Raw genomic sequence first — 24918 nt, 5'->3', positions numbered from 1 at the left:
GATGTGATCACTATAAGCGGTTTCCACTGTATTTTGGTAACTTAATGGGCTCCATCATAATTAGATAGTTTAAAGTGAATTGCGATTTTCACTTCACACATCGTTCTAAACCAGAAATTTGAATTAATCGATGAAATCAATTTATCACCCGATTCTGCTTCAAATGATTGAATTCGCTGCAGGAATCCAGCTTTAGCTTCTGCCATTTCATTTTCAATCAGCAGATCAATGTATTCTGGTATAGAAAGTGGGTTGGGCTTTAAAGCGATTTCATTTAGTCGAGTTAAACACCTTTGCGATGTTTCAATTAGATCCAGTACGACTTTTTGAAGATGTTCAATTTCCTCCTCTTGTCTTATTTCCTGAGCTGTCAGTTTGACACCAGTGGCTTTGGGATTTTTTTGTCGGGTCCTTTTGATTTCACCCAGTTTGGCCAAACCAGCTCGGATCTGTGGTCGCAGACCTGTGACTGCAGTTTCCAGCTCTTTACGTTCTTTGAGGACTTCCCTAGTTAGCCTCAAGCTCTTGGTTTCCATACTTCTTATGGCAACAAAAAACGTCTTCATGCTCTTCACACCCATTCACCAGAACATCTTGTCAAAGTTGTCATCACCATCTTCCTCATTTTCATCATCACTATTTTTCACATAGACTGAATGAGAATTGTCTGCAAACAGTGCTGAATTGTTGAATTTGAAGTGAACAGGAATCCCATTTTCTTTTCTGGGACATGGTATAACAGACACGTTGATGGCCTCTAGAACTGGGGGCTTCTGTCCATCTGCAAATGTCACAAGCATCTGGATATTGTCTGCTATGTCTTTACCAAAAATGGAAAGGATGGAGTCAAACACATATTTCTGTGCATGTGTTAGTCGTGCCAGTGAGGCCTGAGTTACGAAGCAGACGGCATCTATAGCGCTGATGCCGTTGTCAGAGGTGAAAAATGTCCGGATCTGATCAGTGATTGCTCTGTCTCTCTCTATTCCTCTTGTGTCACCAAAACCTGGGGTGTCGATGATAGTGATGGAGTAGCTTATTGTATATCCATCTTGATAATTAATTTCATAGGTGGTGACAAGGGCTGTTTGGCTCTCTGCTTGTGATTTTAAAACACCCTCATCAATTAATTTGAATCGGAAATCGTCTTCCCACTTAACACCCAAAATATAGTTGATCATCCCATTTATTAGGGTTGATTTTCCTGCTCCAGTTGCCCCAATGACCATAATGGTTCGATGTTCCCTGATGTTCTCTTTGCCAAAAGCATATCTCTTGCATCCATCTAAGTTTGTGGGTATCTCCTGCAGGGGAACTTTGTACACAGAGGGGACCCCTTGGCTAAGACATTCACTCTTTCGTTTTATCCTTTCAGCTACTATTGTGGTTTCTGACAATGTTGAAATAGAGATTGTCAGACTTTCTTTGCTTTGAGCAGATTCACCACAATTGCACATAATTCTAATACAATAAGCTGTATCTGGCTGTAACCCAGTAATTTTACAGACTTCACCTTTACTGGTCTTTTTTTTCCAGTCTGACTTATTTTCATTTTCTTTATTTCTGTACTCAACAACATAATTTTCAATGCTGACCCCATTTCCAATTATAACAGGTTTTGTCCAAGAAACTTCAATCTCCTCTAAGTCTACATATGTTTGTTTTGGCTTCACAGGAGGACTTGTGGGCAAAGTTTTAATGCTGTCAGCTTCACTGGTTAGACTGACACCTGCTGGACACGCTGCCTTGTATCTGAACCTGTAGCCTGTGTGGGGAAGCAGCCCAGACACAGTACATTCTAGGTTAGATTTGGGTACTTCAGCAAATTTCCAGCTACCTGACTTATTAGCACAGTATTCAACCAGGTAGTGTGTGATTTCACTGGATCCATACTGGGGGTGACTCAGCTTTATTGTCACACTGTCATGAGTGGCGTCAGATGCATTTGGTCTTTCAGGCTTTGACGGAGGCTCAAAATGGTCACTTTGTTCATTCCCATCTTTGTAAAGGTAAATACTTGCCCCTTTGTGCTTATCATTAGGTATGGATGCTGATATAAAGTGTGTTTTCTCGTTATCCTTGTTTGCCTTTGCAAAATTTATGAAGAGGATTACTTGTTCTTTAATTTTTTCTGAGAAGTAAAACTCACACGGCTCGACATCCTTCCCATCTTCTTCTGTTGGTTCTGTTTGCTTTGCAGTTGAAAGAGCCTTTAAGTGACTCTGCAAGCAGGACAGATACGGCTCTTTCTCACCCAGTGATGTAAATGCAAAGCACACTATACTCCTCTCTGTATTATTTAAGATTTCACTTTCAAGCTCATTCTTTGATGCCAGAATTTTTGTGTCTTTCATCATATCAGTGTACACTTGGAGCAGGCTCATTTCTTCCTCTTTGCAGTCCAGCCATTTCTTAAGTTTATTGCTATTGAAGGGAGACTGTTCCTTCTTTGTTAGGATGTCTGCAAGCTCACATTCATCTTTTCTACCTCCACGAATTGATGGTAAAATTCTTGACAGAGAACTCTGAAACACTGATTTATACATCAGGCACATATCCTTGAAGAATTTCACCTTTTCGTCAATCTTAGGAAAGTATTTAATAATCTTTCTGGTTTTAATATCATTGCATTGCATTTCTATTTCATTGAAGTCATCTATCATGCTCTGTGTTTGATTTACTAGACTGACACTGATTTGACGCACTATTCTGGCAGCAGAAGAATCTATGATTTCCAGGGGGAGTAACCACACCCTGACTGGCACAGCGTTTTCCCCATTTTCACCCAGCAGAGCTGGAAGTGTTGTGTATACGTTTACAGCATCCTGGAAGGAAACAGGGTTCTGTTTCAGAGCAAAGTCCCCATAGAATTTACAAGACAACTTATCAACAGTAGCTTTGTCAGAGTCTGTCAACTTTAAGGAAGCCTCCCCTTCGATCGACAATTTTGATATTTTCTTTATCATCACTTGCAGGTTCCCCTCAATGTTTTGCTGGTCCTCACTTTCTGAAACTTCTCGATCAAAAACAAAAAATGCCTGAGCACCGTACAGCACTGCTGTAACCACGTGTGTGGCTATTCCCTTCTCAAACACATATGGGTGTTTAACATTTCCCCGTCCAAGGTGACTCATAGACAGCTGCTTGAACTTCGTAGTTGTTTTATACTTCAGGGTGACACGTGCCTGTTTTTTTGAAGCCTTTGTGTCCTTAAGATATTTAGCAGATCCATCAACCTCAATCAGTCCCCCTAAGAAACTTGCTTTTAGTGAAGCATCAACATTTAGAGCCCCTGTCTTATCTTCTACAGAATCAGATGCAATGACATCGAATTCTGTGTTGTGCTGAATTCTTTCATCCGAGTCTTTTTTAAGGTCTTCAAGATCCCACATTGTAATTCCTGCATGGGAAAATAATCATATAAGTGGTTTAAATAACATGTATTTCAATAATGGAGCCAGGAATAGTTTTTTCATTAAATTAAGATAAATTCTTGTACTTTTTTCCACAATTACTTTCTGTATTATTTGATGAAGCAAATAAAGCCCATAAACAAGGATTCTTTGTTTCTCTGGGGTGTATTCCATGAAAGTAGCTAAAGAAAGTCAGACTCAAACTAGCGCCATCTCAAACTAGTAGCATGTTGTTCCAGTAACGCAGTTCAGCTTTAATTAATCAAGGCTCATACAAGACAGACTTGCATAGTTTCACTTTGTGTATGAAGAACACAAAGATGTAATCACTAAAAAGGCAATACTGTGGCCATTAAGACAGGGAGTTGGCTTGACAAAGAATTGCAGACAGAATAAATGTGGAAGTTATGTAAATCTTACAAGTGCCCAGTACAGTGACACAGTGGTACAGTGGTTCATGCTGTCACCACACACTGCAAAAGTTCCTGGTTCAATTCCCATAGCCAACATGAGCCAGACTTATTGAAATAAGACAGACTTTCCTTTTATTTTTTTTTTCCTTTTTTCCCTTTATTTTTGCTTCATGGAATACTCTCATAGATAAATAATCTTTTCATTTACAAACAACATTAAAGTAGGAATATACTTTTTCCCGGGTAACTTCTGTGGTATCAATGATAAACTGTACAGAAATAAGCTTGTATGCATTGTTGGAATGTGTACAATTAGCATTGATAACTTTTGTAAATGCAATTCTACTGTAGCTTTAATTGTGGTGCAACATATTCAGTATTTCATGTTAGGTAATTCTAAGTAACTCTGTATTTGGTAGGGTTAGGCGGTGTATCAAGATTTTAAAACATACCGAGATACAAATAGAGCACGATATGGATCTTTTATATCGAGTCAAACGAAGTTTTAAAGTTTCAAAAGTTCCATTTCAAGTCTTTTTTCTTTTCCCTCATTGTCTGCTGCAGGCTCCACTGCTCTGCTCTGCTAGCAACCGCACCCCCACTCTCTTGCATGCATGCTGTGACGGGGTCAACCATGCACACATGCTGTGATGGGGTTAACTGCGCCCCCACTCGCGTGCAAGCATGCTGTGACAGGGTTAACTGCACCCCCACTCACATGCACACATGCTGTGATGGGGTCAACCGCGCTGCACAAGCAGTTTATGAAACTAGTATAAACTAGTGCTGTCAAACGATTAAAATTTTTTATCAGATTAATCACAGGGTTGCTGTGGATTAATTTTGATTAATCACGATTAAATATCATTCATTTTTAATCTATATTAATCGCATTTCATTTTGCATGAGCAAACAGACTCAAGAAAAAAGGGAATATATATGCACTTAACATGTTTATTGAACATCTTGAACACGAGTCGGATGCATTCCACCTGCCACAGAAGTGCAATACCATGGACCCATATCAAAAAGCAAGATTTTTTGTTTAGCCGGTACCTCAGTTTACAGTAAATGGTCTTTATCTTCGTTCACTTACAATTAGCCTGAACTACCGTAAATCCAACAAATAATCAGACTAATCATGAAATCCAGTTGGACGGTATAGTGTGTGTGACCGATTTAATGAGCCACAAATGAGAAGTAGTGCTTAAACAGTATAAAACTACAACTTTCCCAATCTTGGATTCTGAACTCGGGATCATTTATATTTCTCGGATCTCTGAGAAATGGGAGTGCGCATGCTGTCACTTCCGGCTTCAAAACTCGGAATCTGACTCGGAATACGAGTTCCCAGGGCAAATGGAATGTATCAAAACTGCACCGAAATGGGTTGACAGAGACATTTCAGGGATTTTGAGTCATTCTGCGCTGCAGATGGGTTAATTGCGTTAAAAAATTTAATCAGATTAATCGTGATGATGGATTAATCCACGATGGATTAACCCCTTAATGTTGACAGCCCTAGTATAAACTTAACATTGGACAGTGTGATAGTTATATGAATTGCAGATGGACCCTTGTTGATTAATAAATTAATACATTTAACGGTTGGCTGTTAACGGGTTGGATTGTTTGTGGTCTGTGTGTAGCTGAACTTGTATATGAAAAAAAGAGCACAATATTGTTTTTTAAGTGCTAGTGCAAGTATTGCAGGTTACCATATGAAATTAATTTTAACTTAGTCAATAGCCAACCCGATCTCACGAATTTTCGTGCAGCCATCACGACATAAAATCTATTTAAACGTGCTGTGGTCACGTTTTCGGCTTTTTTTTATGTGCTGGGGTAACGTTTCCCCTCCCTATGTGTTTTAATGGGCAGTACCTAACACCGCCACTATGAGCGCTAACTGGTGACTAAGGGACGGGAAAGTCATGCACGGCCAGAATCATATTTTGTTTTTTGTGATCTGATAACGCTTTCCATAACGTGTGATGCGACCTTGCAAAACAGCGCTTGGATTTTACTTCTGCAACAGAAGTAAAATCCAAGCGCTGTTTTGCATACGCTTTCCATAACGTGTGATGCGACCTTGCAAAACAGCGCTTGGATTTTACTTCTGCAACAGAAGTAAAATCCAAGCGCTGTTTTGCAAGGTCGCGTCACACGTTATGGAAAGCATTATCAGATCACAAAAAACAAAATATGATTCTGGCCATGCATGACTTTCCCGTCCCTTAGTCACCAGTTAGCGCTCATAGTTACGTTACCCCAGCACGTAAAAAAAGCCGAAAATGTGACCACAGCACGTTTAAATAGATTTTATGTCGTGATGGCTGCACGAAAATTCGTGAGATCGGGTTGAAAATTCGATGAGCCCCGAGGCCCCTGTAAAACTCGATGAGCCCCGGGGCCCCTGTAAAACTCGATGAGACCCGGGGCCCCTGTAAAACTCGATGAGCCCCGGGGCCCCTGTAAAACTCGATGAGCCCCGGGGCCCCTGTAAAAATCGATGAGCCCCGGGGCCCCTGTAAAACTCGATGAGCCCCGGGGCCCCTGGCCGAGTTAAAGCACCTCTGCCTGCAGCCCTGTACCGCATGAGCCCAGATGAGGAGTCGCCCATTCATTGAAATTCATGCCCTTCTGTTTGCATGCACTCTCTGTGTTTTTCTGGGCGGCCATCAGATACTTCTGCTTCTTCCCACAGATTGAGTTAGGGGACCGACCTTCTCTAGATCAAGAGTGTGACTGTGTGCCCTGTGATGCACTAGCAAAAAATTTATGAATCCTGGGAACTTTCAGATGCACCATTAACGAGCAAGAAGGGTGACACAGTGACACAGTTTTTCGTTTTATGCTTATCTGTATCAAGACCAATCGCTTCAGTGGAGTCCATCCATCGCCGAGCACAGGGAAGCGCTTCAGCTTATCAGTATCCCCCTAAGCGCTTCAAATGGTACATGCGGGATCGTAAAGTACTGCTGTCACTTTCAGTTTCCATTAAAGAACCGGCCGGTTTCTCCTACTGTGTCTGATCTATCGATGTGAGTCGGAGGGGCCGCGGTCCTGTAGGCAGCAGCGCGGTATCCAGCTCCTGCTGGGCTCTTTATCCCACACCCGCGGTTCTGAAAGCAGTCAGTTAACCCACTACTTAGGCTACTGCATGTTAGGTCCCCAACCTTCATACCATGAATAATCCACTCGCTCAGTCACAGATACCAGTTCAGAACAACTGCTCCATCTTTATTATTTTTTCCTCCTTTACACCTTCGCTGTTCCTAATGCATGTTTGCCATCCAATGGACCAATCAGTTCACAACACCGCAGGCATTTTAATATCGATTTAATATTTCAGGACAGCAGACATCATTTTACTTATTTTGAAAATATACCTCTTGTTGCATAATTATTATCAGATGTACAGTAACACTGTTCTTGTTTTCACGGAGGAAAAAAAATGCATCATTTGCTCGATCTTTGCAAAATGTCTGGGTCTCTTTACAAATTTGGTTAAAATACTGCTACCCTACACAGCCCAGATGACACTTACTTGTCCCCAAACTGTATTTAAAAACATGCTTTATGAGGGGGTCAGTACAAATGTACAAAGAGGGGATCAATCAGAAAATTAAATGATTAGTTACCAGAAGTTTTAAATGAAAGTAAATGTTACGGACAAATTTTATTACCTCATGCTGGCAGCTATATGAACCGAACCCGTACACTTCCGTTTCCAGCACTGTCAAAACGAAAGTATAAAAGTGAAAGTATTTCGTTACATAAAGCACGTACTGTTCTGATACCATTTCAGTTGGAGTCCAAGACCTATTAATGCAGGTTAGTCAACAATGATTCATTTTGTTTAACTTAAACTGTAAATGTATTCTGACTAATACAGTTTTTAATATCAGCATATTAAACTTTAATTTACCTTTAAGATAAAAAATAAGGGTATAATATCCTGTGGAAATGGTGAGTGACGAATAAAACGTCAGTACAGACATATGCTTAAGTTATGAGTGACACCTTAAAAATTCCGAAGTCGGTTTGTACTTATACCATATATCAGCTAGAGTAGGTTAGCTATACACATTATGTATATAAAGCTTTCTATAAAACAGAAAAGCACGATGTCTCTATTGCTGCACTGTTCTTTCCAACCCGATCTCACGAATTTTCGTGCAGCCATCACGACATAAAATCTATTTAAACGTGCTGTGGTCACGTTTTCGGCTTTTTTTACGTGCTGGGGTAACGTTTCCCCTCCCTATGTGTTTTAATGGGCAGTACCTAACACCGCCACTATGATTTCCCTCCATACACTAACTCATTCATGCAACAGAAGTAAAATCCAAGCGCTGTTTTGCAAGGTCGCATCACACGTTATGGAAAGCGTTATCAGATCACAAAAAACAAAATATGATTCTGGCCTATGAATATGAAAATATGAAGCTGATAGAAGAGCAACTTTGACTGAAATAACCACTCGTTACAACCGAGGTATGCAGCAAAGCATTTGTGAAGCCACAACACGCACAACCTTGAGGCGGATGGGCTACAACAGCAGAAGACCCCACCGGGTACCACTCATCTCCACTACAAATAGGAAAAAGAGGCTACAATTTGCACGAGCTCACCAAAATTGGACAGTTGAAGACTGGAAAAATGTTGCCTGGTCTGATGAGTCTCGATTTCTGTTGAGACATTCAAATGGTAGAGTCAGAATTTGGCGTAAACAGAATGAGAACATGGATCCATCATGCCTTGTTACCACTGTGCAGGCTGCTGGTGGTGGTGTAATGGTGTGGGGGATGTTTTCTTGGTACACTTTAGGCCCCTTAGTGCCAATTGTGCATCGTTTAAATGCCACGGCCTACCTGAGCATTGTTTCTGACCATGTCCATCCCTTTATGACCACCATGTACCCATCCTCTGATGGCTACTTCCAGCAGGATAATGCACCATGTCACCAAGCTCGAATCATTTCAAATTGGTTTCTTGAACATGACAATGAGTTCACTGTACTACAATAGCCCCCACAATCACCAGATCTCAACCCAATAGAGCATCTTTGGTGTAGGAATTAATAGCTCAAATAAATTTTAATATTCTCCACCAATATATTTGAATTAATTAAAGTTTAATTAATTATTATTTAATGCTGATTATTAATCAATTGTTATGCCGAATGGTCGGCTCCTCCAAACTCAATTGCGGTATCCCTGTGAGTCTGTTAATGTGAGACTTAAATGGGATTCACTAATTACCAGTATCGCTTAGTAACCTGGGTTAGAAGGCTCGTCCAGCGAGCTGCATCATCAGGTAATGTAAACGATTGGTAGCGAAGCTCCCCTCACGGCCGATGAGAGAGAGTCTCGCGATGTTTCAGGCGAGTTTGAGGTTCAGAGCGTGTAGCAAGATCGCACAATGGCAGGAACTTATTATGAGACACACAATGACGGAGGCTAAAGTTGTGTAAAAGACATGCATTTATTCCTAACTAACACTACAACTAACATAAGACAGACATTACACCTAACACAAACAACAAACACGAAATAACGGAATAAAGCAAACGATGTAATTATGAAAATGCAATGACCGGATTTAAATGAGTAACCTTAAATGGGAAATACTGTTCTGCAAAGCAAGCATAGTTTGTGGAAACACGACCCTAAAGTCTTATAGCAGGTTAAACAGAACAGCTTAAGTTGTTAGAATGAAAGGAAGTTGGTTTACTTGGTTGAAGAGTGGGGGGGGGGTCTTGGCAGTTGATGGCAGAGCTGCTGAGCTGATGGCACTCAGGAAGGCGCGGCGTTTGGAGCAGTGGAGTGGAGTCCCTTTAGATTCTCTCTCCTGGTGAAGCTTTGTCTTGGGTGCTGTTCTCTGTTCAGCTGGGCCTTCACCGGAGGGCTTCTTGTGGGTTTCTCTTCTCCCGGGCTGATGTTCTCCTTCGGGCTGATGGTTATTCTCTGCGCTGGCTGGTTGTTCTCTGCGCTGGTTGGCGGTTGTTCTGCTCGCCTTTGTTCTGAGGTGCTAGATTTTTATGGTCTAAAGTTCATGAATAGGGATGACCAGGAATTCGACTCCTGGCCCAATGGCTGGCCATCCATTTGGCGGGCTTTCGGAAGGGGGTCTGTATCAGTCCTTTTGTGATTTATGGCCCGCCTGATTCTACCTTTACTGATGATTTTCATTAAGCTGTTATAACTTTTGATACATCCACTTTTATGGTAATCACTGACCAGATTTGGAATCAGGGGTGATTAACAATCAGATTGATACCAAACATGCCATACCAGCTTCACAGGTACATACCTCATACCATCTGCATTAATTGATTAAACAATTAATTATTGTATCTATGTGACTGATTCACATCAGTATAGGATACAGGTGTTTTGGGTTGCACCTCAACAGATGTTACACTTTGTGCAGATACTACATCAAATACTCATATTACAAACAGCACATCTTATCCATAGACAGGCGTGGCCGTTAGTTTGTGGTAATATCAATATAAGTTGCACATCTGGAAACAACATATTTTGTTTGGTGTGACTTGTGCCAATTCATCTTCTCCAGAATGGATAAGATACACCTTAATTCAGTTCTTTTAACATAGCATGGTAGAAACAAAGAAACTTGGTAACCGTCCACCAAGATCAGATAAGGACCGCAAAGGAATGTTGGAAGAGAAGGGGGGGTTTTAACAAAGAAGACTCTAGTTAGGACACATTGGTTACATTCACTTTCCAGATTCTTCTGGTATACCATGAGAACATATATACAATGGTAGCTATACCAATCTATTTATTTAAATTTATACGTGTTCAAGTGTAAAGGGGTAAAATAGGTGATACTCCGTGAACATGGTTATAAGGGTGGCACACAAAACACTAAGATTGTCTAAGGACACATACAAACATAACCTATCTGTATATTGAGACTAGTAGTCGTGAGTAAATCAATATACAGGGTATACAAAAGCCAAACTTAAATGAAATTTCCTTTAGGGTGTTCGTCTGTTGGGTGAGTGATATGTAAGGCAGAGTGCATGGGGAGGGGGTTGTGTGCCAAGTCGAGGGACCCCTGTCCGTGAAGTCCACTCTGCTTGTCTGTAGGTCCCTAAATCTTTGAGCAATAAAAGTTGGAGTGCTAGCCTCCCTGGTTATCTGTGTGTGTGTGTTTGTGTGTGTAACCCCCCTTTGGTGCCTCTCGTACCAGGCTCGGCCTTGTCTCAGGCCACCTGGAATTTAGGCCCTGTGATATGTGCATGTGTGATCCTACATTGGGATGTGGTGGAACGGGAGCTTTGTGCCCTGGATGTGCATCCCACAAATCTCCATCAACTGCAAGATGCTATCCTATCAATATGGGCCAACATTTCTAAAGAATGCTTTCAGCACCTTGTTGAATCAATGCCGTGTAGAATTAAGGCAGTTCTGAAGGCGAAAGGGGGTCAAACACCATATTAGTATGGTGTTCCTAATAATCCTTTAGGTGAGTGTATAATGCAACTAAAGGCAATTCCAATGTAACTCAACAGTCTTTTCAGGAGTCACGACTGGCAAGTGGTTATATTGTACTACTGTAATTAAACGAAGCATATACATTGTTCATGATAGTCAGAACTTAACCAAATAGCAACAAATGTCTGACAACATAAGGTTTCTGTAACCACTCGATGTCTCCAAACATGTCTTCCTGTTTTAGACTCAAATCTATTTCATCACGTAGTCTTTTGTCCAACTGGGTTAGTGTCTTTCTCTACGATGAACAGTCTGTCTTGTATCAGACAGCGTTGGACTGTTGGTTTCCTCTGCTGTATCAGCCTGCTGTGACTCCTTTACTCCCTCTGGGCAGAGAGACAGGCGTGCTGAATTCCACCTTTTCCCGTTGCTCAAGATGAAGGTGCTCTGCCCAGTCTGTCGCCGCACAGTCATTGGGTCAGCGAACTGTCTCTCTTCCTTTACCAGGCTGAACGAATTTCGCACCCGTACATTATCCCCAACTGCAGCTTTGAAAGGTTTTGCACTTCTCTTGGTGTCTGTGTATCATTTACTCTTCATCTGCTGCCAGGCAACTCTAGCCCTAAGTTGACTATACTTCTCTCCATCCTCGGGCGGTGGTAGAACATTAAGCTTTGTCCGCATTAGTCTGCCCTTCAGAAGCTGAAAAGGGGAAACGCCAGTAGTCGCATGGGCTGTGGCACGGTAGCTCTGAAGCATCTCAGTAACTGTCAACTTCCATGGCAGGTGAGCTACCTGTGCTGCTTGAATGCAGTCTTTTAGTACTCGGTTAAACCGTTCAACGCATCCATTCGACTGAGGGTGGTAGACACTCGTTCTGATGTGCTTTATGCCCCTTTCTCTCAGGAACTCAGCGAAGGCATAAGAAGTGAACTGTGGGCCATTATCTGTTGTAATGGCACAATGGTTCCCTTCACGCTAAAAAAGGGAAGTTAAGAACATGATGACAGTGGCTGTAGTTGCAGATGCAGCAAATGCTACTTCAGGCCATTTACTGAAATAGTCAATGAGAGTGATTGCAAATCTGCAGTCATGGGCCCCCAGTTCAAACAGACCTACAATGTCAACAGCCACATGCTGAAACGGGCCTCCTGGAAACTCAACAGGTTGCAATGGGGCAGGAGAGGTTTTAGTAGTTTTGTCACATGATTGACAGATCGTGCATGATGACAGAACTGTGCGGACTAATTCTTCCATGTGCGGTCACCAGTACAGCTCTCTGAGGCGTTGTTTTGTGCAAACTATGCCCTGGTGACCTTCATGAGCCAGATGTTCTATCTTCTCCTGAAGGGACTTGGGGACCACCAGGCATGTTCCTCTGAAGACCAGTGGCGACTCAACTGCAAGTTCATATCTAAAAAAATATGGCTGAATATCACTTGAGAGAGACTTACTCACCTTAGGCCACCCTGAACTAATGACCTGTCGCAGTTCTGCCAGCGCAGGACAATGTTCACATTCAGCTTTAAAATCCGCAAGTGGCAGTGCAGAAAAAGGAGGGGAGAGATCTCATTTACTTCTATGAATAGATCTTGCTCAAGATCTGCAGCAGAGCTGGATGCGAGAAGGGGAACATGTGAAAGGTAGTCTGCCATAACATTCTGTCTACCTGGGCGGTACTGCACATCGTATTGAAAACACATTAGCCGAGCGGACCATCGTGCAATCCTCATGCCAGCTCTGTTCATGTCTTTGGTATTGAGGAGGGTGGTGAGAGCTTGGTGGTCAGTTCGAAGTGTGAATCTGTGTCCCCACACGTATGTTCGCCATCTTTCCACCACCCACACACAGGCTAAAGCCTCTTTTTCTGTAATAGAATACTTCCTCTCTGCAGCTGATAGTGTACGGGAAGCAAAGGCCACAATGCGTTCAATATGGCCTGCGTGCAGTTGGGTCAGGACAGCTCTCAGAGGCATCTGTTGTTATGAAAGTATTTAATTTAGGGTCATAGATAGCAAGTGCAGGGCTTTTCAGGAGCAGTGTTTTAAGTTTAATGAAGCTTTTATCTGTGGCATCACTCCATTGTAATTCAGCCTGTGGACCTGCTCTAATCAACTGTCGTAGGGGCTCCACGATTGTAGCATAGTTTGGTAGAAACTTGCTGAACCAGGAAGATAAACCCAGGAAGGAGCATAATGCTGGCATGTTATTAGGCACAGGAGCTTCAACTATAGCAGTCAGATAATCCGGGGTTCGGCGCAGGCCTTCCTTAGAATTGACATGCCCCAGAAATGTAATGTCTGTTTGACCAAAAGAACTTTTGTCAAAATTTTTTTGAAGGCCGGCATCCCTAAGACACTCGAGGACCACTTGCAGATGCGGCCTTTGAATCTCCATATACTATTATGTCATCTAAGTAGTTCTGTACTCCAGGCAGATCTTTCAGTATTGTCTGCATCATTTTCTGGAAAGCAGATAGTGCTCATGCCAGGCCAAATGGAACTCGGGTAAATTGGAATATACCATCATGGGTTATGAAAGCAGTTAGCATGCGGCTCTCTGGATGCAAAGGTAAGTTGGTGGTATGCAGAACTCAAGTCAATTTGACTGTAATGTGTAGCACCCGCTAATTCTGCAAACAAGTCCTCCATATGAGGAAGAGGGTAACAGTCCATGATTACGCTCTTATTGGGTTCACGAAGATCCACACACAGCCGCAGCCCTCCTTTGCGTTTCCGTACCGCCACTAGGGGACTCACCCATTCAGATGCATCCACGCGTTCAATGATGCCTGCTTGGAGTAAACGGTTCGGATCCGCTGAGACCTCCTTACGTATGCTCAGTGGTAAGCATCTCAACTTCTGACGCACTGGTTGTGCTGTTTACTTGGACCTTATGAATGAACCCTTTCACACAACCAAGCTGATAGGGTAGAGCAGGATCAACATTGTACACGGTGGGCATTTGTCTGACCGCAGGTGGTGTATTTGCACCATCTTCTTCCTTGACACATTTCACCTTGCCAGCAATTATGCTGACATTCAGTCCTAACAAAGGTGATCCTGCTTTGACAATGTAAAAAGAGGCTGGAACTTTATCTCCCTGATCTGCTATGGCAACCACTGCTGGCAAACAGCCAATAACAGATAGCTCACTTCTAGCATAAGCAACTAATTTAACTTTTGGTCCCTGGAGTGCGCAGTCAGCAAAATATCGTTTGTACATTGACTCTGGTAAAATAGATACAGAAGCTCCAGTATCTACAAGTAGCTCCAAAGTATGAAAATCTCCCTGTGACGCTTCAATGTTATCAGTGCAGGTAAACTTATCATGCACTGCTGTCAAAAATTCAACGTCATCTACGCAGAGCACAGTTAGTTCTGGGACAAGAACTTCTCTCACTTCACTTACAGCTGATTTGCATACCTTAGCGAAGTGTCCTAGTTTCCCGCAGTTATTGCATTTGACCGAAGCAGCTGGACAGTTTTTATCATTAGCCAAATGCCTGGTGGATCCACATCTGAAGCATTTACGTTGCTGCTGAGTAACGTTCACCGGTTTGCTTTGGTGCCGGTCCGACGCCGGTGATTTAGCTGGGCGCGCTACTCTTCTCCCTCGAAAACGTGTGTTCTGCGTTCCAATAGCATGAACCTGTGCAGTCGGGACGGTCCTGGCTGACGAAAGCAGCACGGCATTTGTAACCGCTGCCTCGACCTGCTCTGCTATCCTCTGAGCATTGTCCAGTGTGAGATCGTCCTCCAGTAATAACTTATCCTTCACCGCAGTGAGATAAGAGTTTGATATTAACTGATCTCGTATCATCTCACTTTCCATTTGTCCAAAATCGCAGGATGTAGCTAAAGCTCTTAAAGCAGCCACATACTGGGACACAGTTTCATCAGCTCGCTGCATGAATGTGTTGCTGGAATGTGTGCCTGCATGCAACTACTAACTTTCAGAACAATGAGGTTCTCGAGAGTGGCTTCCCCATATGTTGTACCTTGTTGTGGCAGAGTATAAAACACACGCTGTCCTTCCAGACCCAGGCAGTGTAGCAAAACCGCACGTCTCCTTGCATCTGGCCATGCGTCTCCTGTAGCATTTATTACTAGCATGTAGTTGTCGAAAATCCTCTGCCACGTATGAAACGGTATTGGCGGCTCACCAGCATGAGAAAGAAAGGATGGTGGGCTTGGTACTGAAGCACTCATCCTCATCACCAATTTGTTATACTCATCAGAAAATAATACATTGAAGGATCCAGAAGAACGGTTAACTTTTCTTTATTTTCTCCTTACTTTTTTAGTACACACCTCTCTTTCTACTGCGCCCCCTATTGTTCTGGAGAGTGCAGTCAATATCCCAGTCCACAGTATTAGTGTCTATCTCAGCTGCATCCCGCATGGATCTTAAACACAACAAGTATGATACGCTGAAGTATATCGCAGCTGGTGTTTAAAAGGAGCTCGCTGGTTCTATTGATGATAGGACTTTTCTGAAACAATCTCAGATCATGAAATAAGAAGGCAATTCACTTACAGCTCAGTATTTTCCCGCACAGTGAATGTAACATTTTCTTTGGGTTTCACGTGTTTGCTGTTTGTGGGCCTATACGCCTTCTTGGGCAACTTCTGATTGGTGAACATGACTGACATGCGAGAAGCATGGTGCTTGTTATTGGTGAGAATGACTGTCACACAGGGAGCACGGCATGAATTTGTAAAACTATTCTCACAGCAATTTTGTTGTTTCAAATCGCGATTTCGATTTGAAATCGATAAATCGTCCAGCCCTAAGATACGGTAACTAAGGGGTTAAACAAGGTGACTGCATAACCAATACAAACACGTGCAAGAAAATGTGCCTCTTGAGGTAGTAACCAACTATAATTAACACACCTCTAGGTGAATTAACCAATCATTGTTAATGAGCTTTTGATAGGTGAATTACTTTTCCGAGAAGGAGCCAATTATTATTGAAATGTTTTTTGAGGAAGGTTGTAAAAACTATATAAACTGTATTTCTTTTGTTGGGTGCGTCACTCCTTGGGACAGGGATACCCTGTATCTGTGCTTCTCCTGCTGATTAAAAGATACTTTTCCTTACTTTACCTTAAGTCTCACTCTGAATTATTGTCAAGAAGTTCAGCAAGTGATTTAAGTAAGGAAGGAGGGTTTTAGTAGTATTAATTATTTATCTTCCACACTAGTAAGATGAGACAACTGCATTGTGGTCCTCTGGTTTAAACCTCCACCACCAAAACCAGCCTCCCCCTGCCCCCACATGCACCAAACCTGTCCCAGCTCCATCCCTGCAGTCACCAACACATCTAAAGTACAATGTAAGATTAATGTTCTCATTTGCCTTTCAATATCTTTATTATTAAATTACTCACCTGACGCTACCCATAGAAATGAATGATGGGTCCCCATAAAGATATGAATATGTGTGTGTGTGTGTGTGTGTGTGTGTGTGTGAATTAGCTTTATATTGCATTGTGGGGACCTCCACAATGTATTAATAACCTGATTTTTGTGGGAACCATTTTTTAGGTCAAAAAAGTAAAAATGCCAGAAGTCTTGTATTTTGTTTGGTTACTTATGGTTAAGGTTAGGGCTGGGTAGCGGTTAAGGTCGTCATGTTGGGATTAGGGTTTTCCCCCTAGAAATGAATAGAGAGTCCCCACAAAGATAAAATTACACAACTGTGTGTGTGTTAGTGTGGTGTTTGCATGTTCTCCCCATGTTTGTGTAGATTTCATTTTCATTTTTCTCTTATAATAAAGTGAACAGTGTGTGATTGTATGTATGAGTGAATGTCAGTGAGCCCTGTGACTGGTATCACACTCAGGGTGTCTCACCCCTACACTGTACTGGATAAGTGATTATGGACAATAGATGGATAATAATGATAAGAAATAACATTGTTAATGTAATTATTAATATATTATTTGTTAGAAATTTATGTCCTTAATGTTTCTGGTTCACCAATTGTGTGTGTTTTTTATTATTGTTAATAAACCCTGCTTAGTTTGGAGGTGCTTTGTGGATCATCTCTGCTTCCATCATGTCCACTGGCTCCCCACAGCTAGCCGTCGATCCACCCACTGGGTCCCAGCAGCCCGCTGCCGGTCTGTTCACTGTCTCCAGCATCAGAAAGCAAAAGTGGAGGAAGCAGACTGAACCCGCCCAGGAGCCCAGAGTGAACCCATTGTGTACGGCCCAGAGAGACCTCCGCCATTCCTCCCAAGCCTCTAGAAATGGGTCCAGAAAGGGCTGGTGCTCATTCCAAGCCCCCAAAGCCTGACCCAAAGAGGACTGCTTTGCCCACACTCCCAGCTCCTAACACAGAGAGGGCTGCTACAGTCTACACTCATGACCTGTGTCATGTATGGGTTTGTTTGAGCGTGCACTTTAAGTTACTGTGTATGACAGCTTTACGTCACTATTATGCTTTATTGGAGTTAGCGAGCAAATACAGGGAGAGATAGACGCACGCTCAGTTTACTGCTATGAATGTACATTGCTCAGAGTTCCTACAATAAAACCGTGTTATAAAACAAACCACTACCCGATCTTTGTACACCCTGCTCGTCTCAAAGTGACCCGGCTTCAACCCGCTCACCTCAAGGTGTTCTAGCGTCTCCCTGCTTGCCCCCAGCCATCATGACGATTCCTGTCTCACAGTCGCCAGTCGTCACATCAACTTCTGCCTCACCATTGCCAGTCAGCATGTTAATTCCTGCCTCACCTTTGTCAGTTATCACATCGGCTTCCGCCTCATCTTCTGGCTCCTCGTCGGCTCCTCATCTCCAAGCTCACCTTGGAGTAGACTATTTACTTTTTTTTTTTATTGCCCACCACCACCCCCCCTCTTCGGAGGACAACTTTATTTTACATTAAATTCAAGAGTAAAGAGTGTGGCCGCTCCGAACTCACCCGTCCTAGTACCGTGATAATAAATTAAAAAAAATTAAAAAGGGGGGGGGATACAGAAACAACAATCATAACAATAACAGACATAAATCACCATGGGGAGAGGGGGAGAAAAAAAAAAAAACAGGAAAAAAGAAAACAAAGGTATACAGAAATAATAAAACTAATAATGTAGGTGGAGAAAATAAAGTGTAGGGGAATACAGAATACAAACAACCATAAGAAACATAACACTCATTACAAGGACATCAAACAACAAACATTATAACAACAACAATAATAATAATAATAATAATAGAAGAAAGGTGATTTAAGCAATTTTGAGCGTGGCATGGTTGTTGGTGCCAGACGGGCCGGTCTGAGTATTTCACAATCTGCTCAGTTACTGGGATTTTCACGCACAACCATTTCTAGGGTTTACAAAGAATGGTGTGCAAAGGGAAAAACATCCAGTATGCGGCAGTCCTGTGGGTGAAAATGCCTTGTTGATGCTAGAGGTCAGAGGAGAATGGGCCGACTGATTCAAGCTGATAGAAGAGCAACTTTGACTGAAATAACCACTCGTTACAACCGAGGTATGCAGCAAAGCATTTGTGAAGCCACAACACGCACAACCTTGAGGTGGATGGGCTACAACAGCAGAAGACCCCACCGGGTACCACTCATAGGAAATACTCCACTACAAATAGGAAAAAGAGGCTACAATTTGCACGAGCTCACCAAAATTGGACAGTTGAAGACTGGAAAAATGTTGCCTGGTGTGATGAGTCTCGATTTCTGTTGAGACATTCAAATGGTAGAGTCAGAATTTGGCGTAAACAGAATGAGAACATGGATCCATCATGCCTTGTTACCACTGTGCAGGCTGGTGGTGGTGGTGTAATGGTGTGGGGGATGTTTTCTTGGCACACTTTAGGCCCCTTAGTGCCAATTGGGCATCGTTTAAATGCCACGGCCTACCTGAGCATTGTTTCTGACCATGTCCATCCCTTTATGACCACCATGTACCCATCCTCTGATGGCTACTTCCAGCAGGATAATGCACCATGTCACAAAGCTCGAATCATTTCAAATTGGTTTCTTGAACATGACAATGAGTTCACTGTACTAAAATGGCCCCCACAGTCACCAGATCTCAACCCAATAGAGGATCTTTGGGATGTGGTGGAACGGGAGCTTCGTGCCCTGGATGTGCATCCCACAAATCTCCATCAACTGCAAGATGCTATCCAATCAGTATGGGCCAACATTTCTAAAGAATGCTTTCAGCACCTTGTTGAATCAATGCCACGTAGAATTAAGGCAGTTCTGAAGGCGAAAGGGGGTCAAACACCATATCAGTATGGTGTTACTAATAACCCTTTAGGTGAGAGTATATGTGGCATACACACACAAGTGATCCTACCCATATACATGTATATTTCAATTCCTATATCTATAACATACGCTAAAAAGTAATAATAATAATGATATTGATCGCTCAACCATTCTTGTATGTGCAAGTGTAGGTGTGAACTGATTTATTATTGGATGTGCTGGCATTTGATGCTGTCAGGGGAAGCGACAGCACCCCCCCCCCCCACCCCCCAGGCCCAAGGCGAAGGCAGGGGAAACCAGGGAACCGAGGCCACTCCGCCACCCCCCCGGCACAAGGGCCCACGGCGACGTGTCCCAGAGAGAACCACCCACCCAACCCAGGAGGGAGCCCGCGAGGGACAAAGGGGGCGCCCAACCCCTGAACAGGGAGGCCCACAGAGGGGGGACGGGCGGCCAGCCCCCTCTGGGTTTTGGAGGGGCTTTCAGAGGACAGGGAAAGTTGTTATCAATATGTTTTGCACACCACTGGTCAGTGTATGAGACACCTGCCTCATCTTCAAAGAGAAGAGAAAGCTCTGCCCATTCCTATCTCTGGTTGAAGCCGTGCCTAGAGGCAGGAAGAGGGGAAAGCATTGCCCAAGGATACCTGTCTAACTATCTTTGATTGAAACCGCACCTAGTGGTCAGTGTGTGTAGGACGCTCACCCCATCCTCAGGAAGAGGGGAAAGCATTGCCCAAGGATACCTGTCTAACTATCTTTGATTGAAACCGCACCTAGTGGTCAGTGTGTGTAGGACGCTCACCCCATCCTCAGGAAGAGGGGAAAGCATTGCCCAAGGATACCTGTCTAACTATCTTTGATTGAAACCGCACCTAGTGGTCAGTGTGTGTAGGACGCTCACCCCATCCTCAGGAAGAGGGGAAAGCATTGCCCAAGGATACCTGTCTAACTATCTTTGATTGAAACCGCACCTAGTGGTCAGTGTGTGTAGGACGCTCACCCCATCCTCAGGAAGAGGGGAAAGCATTGCCCAAGGATACCTGTCTAACTATCTTTGATTGAAACCGCACCTAGTGGTCAGTGTGTGTAGGACGCTCACCCCATCCTCAGGAAGAGGGGAAAGCATTGCCCAAGGATACCTGTCTAACTATCTTTGATTGAAACCGCACCTAGTGGTCAGTGTGTGTAGGACGCTCACCCCATCCTCAGGAAGAGGGGAAAGCATTGCCCAAGGATACTTGTCTAACTATCTTTGATTGAAACCGCACCTAGTGGTCAGTGTGTGTAGGACGCTCACCGCATCCTCAGGAGGAGGAGGGGACGCTTTGATTATAGAAACTTGTCTTATCACTTCTGATTGAAACTGCAAGCTGCTTACCTGGACAAAATTGGAAATTAGACAATGCATTGCCTGAGGGGAGGCCTGGCCAGCTTACCCCCTGCCTGCATGCAACACACAAAATTGGTATAAAGGAAGGAGGAGATCTGAGTGTTGACCGGAGCTCAGCCGTGGCATAGAGCGCGCATCGCCGGGCACTTTCTCAGGACTCATTTGTTGGTCTCCTGCCAGGACTGAAACGGGCTCCTCGGTCTAAAAGTGAAGGTGGATGATGATGGCACGTCCGAGTGTGAATAGCTTTGTAGTGTCTGTGCACTGATTCAGTCATTGAGTCATTGATGGGATTAATTATAATCACAATAACAATAATATCAATTTGCACTTTCTACGTATGGATGTTTTATTGTCACTTTTATATATACCTATAATCACTTGTATTGGTAGTTTTCACACAGTCATGTGAAAAAATTAGGACACCTCATTAAATGTTTAGTTCTTTATTAAGAAATATCAACATATCACTATTAAATCTTCTTTCAAATCATATGTGTACATAAAGGTGATGTAACTATCACCTATGCAAAAAAAGAAACAAATTCACTTATTTAATAGAAATAATTAACTATGATGTCAGTTTCCACTTAGGAAAAAGTTAAGACACTGTAACATCCATTATTATTTAAAATGCCTAGAGTTAGATTCTGGTGCACCATATCAGGTGAAAATGATTAGAACATTATTACAGAGCTTTTTAGACATTTAGTTTGGTTTGCTCTTGATTGCTGAAATGAGTGGGATTACCATGGTGAGATCCAAAGAGCTCTCTGAGGCCTTCAGAAAGAAGCATGTAGATGCATATGAGTCTGGAAAGGATATAAAAAGATCTCAAGACAGTTTGGAATCAGCCATTCCACTGTCTGGAGAATAATTTACAAGTGGAGAACATTTAAAACAACTGCCAGCATGGCCAGGGCAGGCTGTCCTAGCAAGTTCAGTCCAAGAGCAGACGCCAAGATGCTGAAATAAGTCTCTAAAAACCCTAAAATGTCTAGCATTGCCTTTGATTTTGGTATTGATTTTAATGCAAGGTTATTTTGTATTACTTGTAATAAATAGTTTTAGAAGCGAACCTAAGTGTGCCTGTTTGTCTCTTTGAGAGTCCTATATCCCCCTCACATCATCTTAAAACACAGGAACATAGAAAAAGAACTAAACAGGCTATAACTATACACGCGGAAAACCTTACACCCAGCAGGTTTGGGAAACACAGCAGTTCTTTCCAATTTGTACTTTAGTCATAAAGGTGCATGAAGGTGGCGCCCCAGCTGAAATATATCTGAATGCTTATACTGTCAAAACGAAACTAGGAAAGTGAAACTGAAAGTACAATGTTCCAGTATTTATACAGCTCACTCTTCAGCTCATTCTTCAGTCCAACCGCACCTTCATATGTGGTCTGTAGTTTAATTGCAAGAGGAAAGTCACATCGAATCCAACAGTCATCTCAGTGCACACAGCTGGGGTGCCCCCCGGACGGGCTGCTGGACACAGGATTACGGTAATCTGAGTTACGGGCAAGAATGCTGTTTAACATAATGAATCTTATGAATCATAGAGATTTAAAAATGCTTAAAACTAATATACTGTTAGTGTAAAAAAATACTATTTCCGATTTTATACTTAAAGTTACGTAGTTACTTTAGATTCAAACATTTTCCAACAGAAATGAGGAGTAAAGTCACAAAGGAGTGCAGATGGTGACTGTGAAATTCATTAGGAAAAATAGAGGAAAGTCTAAGTGTTTGGTACAAAACGTAATATCGTGCTCTCTAGTGAAACATTTACAGAACATTATGTAAAAGTTAATTTAACTGGAAATGATATCGTGTTGCAAACACGTTTTTTTGGTTTATATAGACAGGGAGAGTCTGTGGTCAATGTCATACAACATTATAGAAGATGGTTGTGAAGGAAATTTAAGTGGGCAAACCATTTAAAAGAATCTAGACAGGGTTTATAATAAAAGAAAACTTAATTAAGAAAATGTAATTTATTACGTTATTTGTGTTACTGCAATTTATGTCGCATGAATGCTGACCCTCATGAAGGGAGCGTCCACTGAAAAAGCCTGCGTAGAATTGACTAAAATATCTTCGCAAGTTTTTGCACAAGCGTTTTTTAAGTAAATTAAATTGCGGTATTAGGCTATTGAGTAAAAGTCTGAGTAAAAGTTGAGCAAAAGCTTTAAGAATTACATGTTAAATATCAGGAAATTCAACAATTACATTGTGGTTTAGAGTAACAGTTACCTTGCTTTATGCAAGAAATAAAACCTAAATTAATAAAATTAAAGCTATTTTATGGTGTGGAATCTACGACAGAGTTTTAGGGCCACTATTAATACAAATAAAAATATAAAACCTCGAGAATAAATTCGGAACTTTCAAGATTAAAGTTGAAATTTGCCAGAATAAAGTAATAATAATTCGAGAACAAAGTGAAAATAAAGTCAAAGTCGAGGTTTTATATTTAATTTTTATAAATAAAGATAAGGTATCTCGATGGAGGGTCTCCCCACTCTGCGCCTCACTGACTGCTTAGATTAGTTTGCACCCTTCCCAGTTAAGATGGAAAGTTCCTCTACCCTCTGTGAGAGCAAAAGCAACCTATCAAACACATCTATTGCTGATACCCGATTGTTTTCCATGTCATCTGCTAAGGCACAAATATTTGCTACAGGCTCTTCAGTCGCCATTACTCTCTAAACGAACAAATCCGTTGAATGCTGGTGAGGCCTTAAACAAGGAAATGACGTCGTTAATGAAGGTCCGCCATGACGAGCGGTCTGACAGTTGGGAATAGACCTTTTTCACGAAAACCGGAAATACGTATTCGTAGGGTAAACTTAGTTCCGGTCAAGCGTCAATGCATTCGAAAACCCGGGATCAGAGAAAATGCAGGCAGGCAATGATGAGCCAGCTTATTCAACCCTGTGACAGAGCCATCTACTGCTCTGGCAGTGATAATGTGGGTTTGGAATGATTCGTAACATTTTTATAATTGTAACGAGTAACGATGCAGCACATAAAAAATCTATCTGAGTAAAAGTATTAAACTCATCGAAAATATGTACTGAAGTAAAAGTGGAAGTAGGAGAAAAAAAACAATACTCCAGTAGAGTACAGATACGGCCTTTTAGTACTTAAGTACAGTAGTGAAGTAGTTCTACTTCGTTACTATACATCTCTGATTATTACATTGTTGTTCAATCTGTACTTCACCCATGAAGGTGGCGCCTCCTGTCAAACATGACTTAATGTCTATGCATGGTCAAAAAGAAACTAATGCAACAGGGTATTATTTTCCTTTTGTTTATAAGTATACAAGATTCATTCTCTTTCTTTTTCTTTCTTTCTTTCTTCCTTCCTTCCTTCCTGATGGGTACGAAATCCCTTACATTTTCCCATGATGCTCTTGTCCTGCATCGCCCCTCCCTCTGTCTTTTCCCCTTTATAATGGTCCCGATCTCATTTCCTCTTCGTTTTGCTGCACTACACCAGCGGGAAGAGGTAATGATCTAGTGGCACGATCTCTCGGGTTAATAAATCAGTTATTTGGAATAATCATTTGATTTATTATGCAATATAAGTAGGGGTTAAAAACATGTCTATATATGGTAAGCATATGCATTATTTTACCTTGTGTAGAGAGAACGAGAGAGCCTGAGCGCATGAGGTTTATCCCCTCTCTAATCGTTCCCTACAGGTATGTTCTCATTTGTATTAGTTTGTTTAATTAACATTATTTTCTGTATTAATTCCCATTTATGTTCAGTTCGAGTAATGTACGTTTTTTCACAGAGAAAAGAGTAAAAGTATTGACCCCAAAGAGACACTTTGGCGGAATTACTTATTCTTAAAAACTGTCATACTTGGCGGAGTTTTTGGCAATAAGCCAAGGCAGGAACAGCCAGTGGTGGCTTCGCGCATGCGCAATTCATTTGCACACAAAGGAAAGGTGAACATTT

General features: G+C 42.2%; 3 protein-coding genes across 3 annotated transcripts in view; 1 reads left to right on the top strand and 2 right to left on the bottom strand.

The window, feature by feature from the left end:
* Positions 1 to 381: 381 nt before the first annotated feature.
* LOC140593532 (uncharacterized) lies at positions 382 to 1475 on the bottom strand. The gene has a single exon (XM_072718452.1). It carries the CDS (start codon positions 1455 to 1457, stop codon positions 582 to 584), a length of 876 nt encoding a protein of 291 aa, XP_072574553.1. The 5' UTR covers positions 1458 to 1475; the 3' UTR covers positions 382 to 581.
* A 403-nt stretch (positions 1476 to 1878) lies between these two features.
* On the bottom strand, positions 1879 to 3946 carry LOC140593545 (stonustoxin subunit alpha-like). The gene is made up of 2 exons (XM_072718470.1): positions 2312 to 3946; positions 1879 to 1892 (listed from the first exon to the last, which is right to left on the bottom strand). Exons 1-2 carry the CDS (start codon positions 3390 to 3392, stop codon positions 1879 to 1881), a joined length of 1095 nt encoding a protein of 364 aa, XP_072574571.1. The 5' UTR covers positions 3393 to 3946.
* A 3623-nt stretch (positions 3947 to 7569) lies between these two features.
* The window catches only part of LOC111842474 (interferon-induced very large GTPase 1-like), a 100911-nt gene continuing 83562 nt past the window's right edge, over positions 7570 to 24918 (top strand). The window contains exon 1 of the mRNA XM_072697757.1: positions 7570 to 7663. The gene's annotated coding sequence lies outside the window, so the exon portion shown is untranslated. The remainder of the gene's footprint in view (positions 7664 to 24918) is intronic.

This window comes from Paramormyrops kingsleyae, chromosome 12 (genome assembly GCF_048594095.1).
Source record: "Paramormyrops kingsleyae isolate MSU_618 chromosome 12, PKINGS_0.4, whole genome shotgun sequence".
Lineage (NCBI taxonomy): Eukaryota > Metazoa > Chordata > Actinopteri > Osteoglossiformes > Mormyridae > Paramormyrops > Paramormyrops kingsleyae.
Note: the sequence above shows the minus strand (reverse complement) of the source record. Positions and strands in the feature narration are given on the sequence as shown.

What these genes read in the sequence shown, in the direction of transcription:
- LOC140593532 (XM_072718452.1), bottom strand. Translation starts at nt 1,457, where the DNA reads ATGTGCAATTGTGGTGAATCTGCTCAAAGCAAAGAAAGTCTGACAATC.
- LOC140593545 (XM_072718470.1), bottom strand. Translation starts at nt 3,392, where the DNA reads ATGTGGGATCTTGAAGACCTTAAAAAAGACTCGGATGAAAGAATTCAG.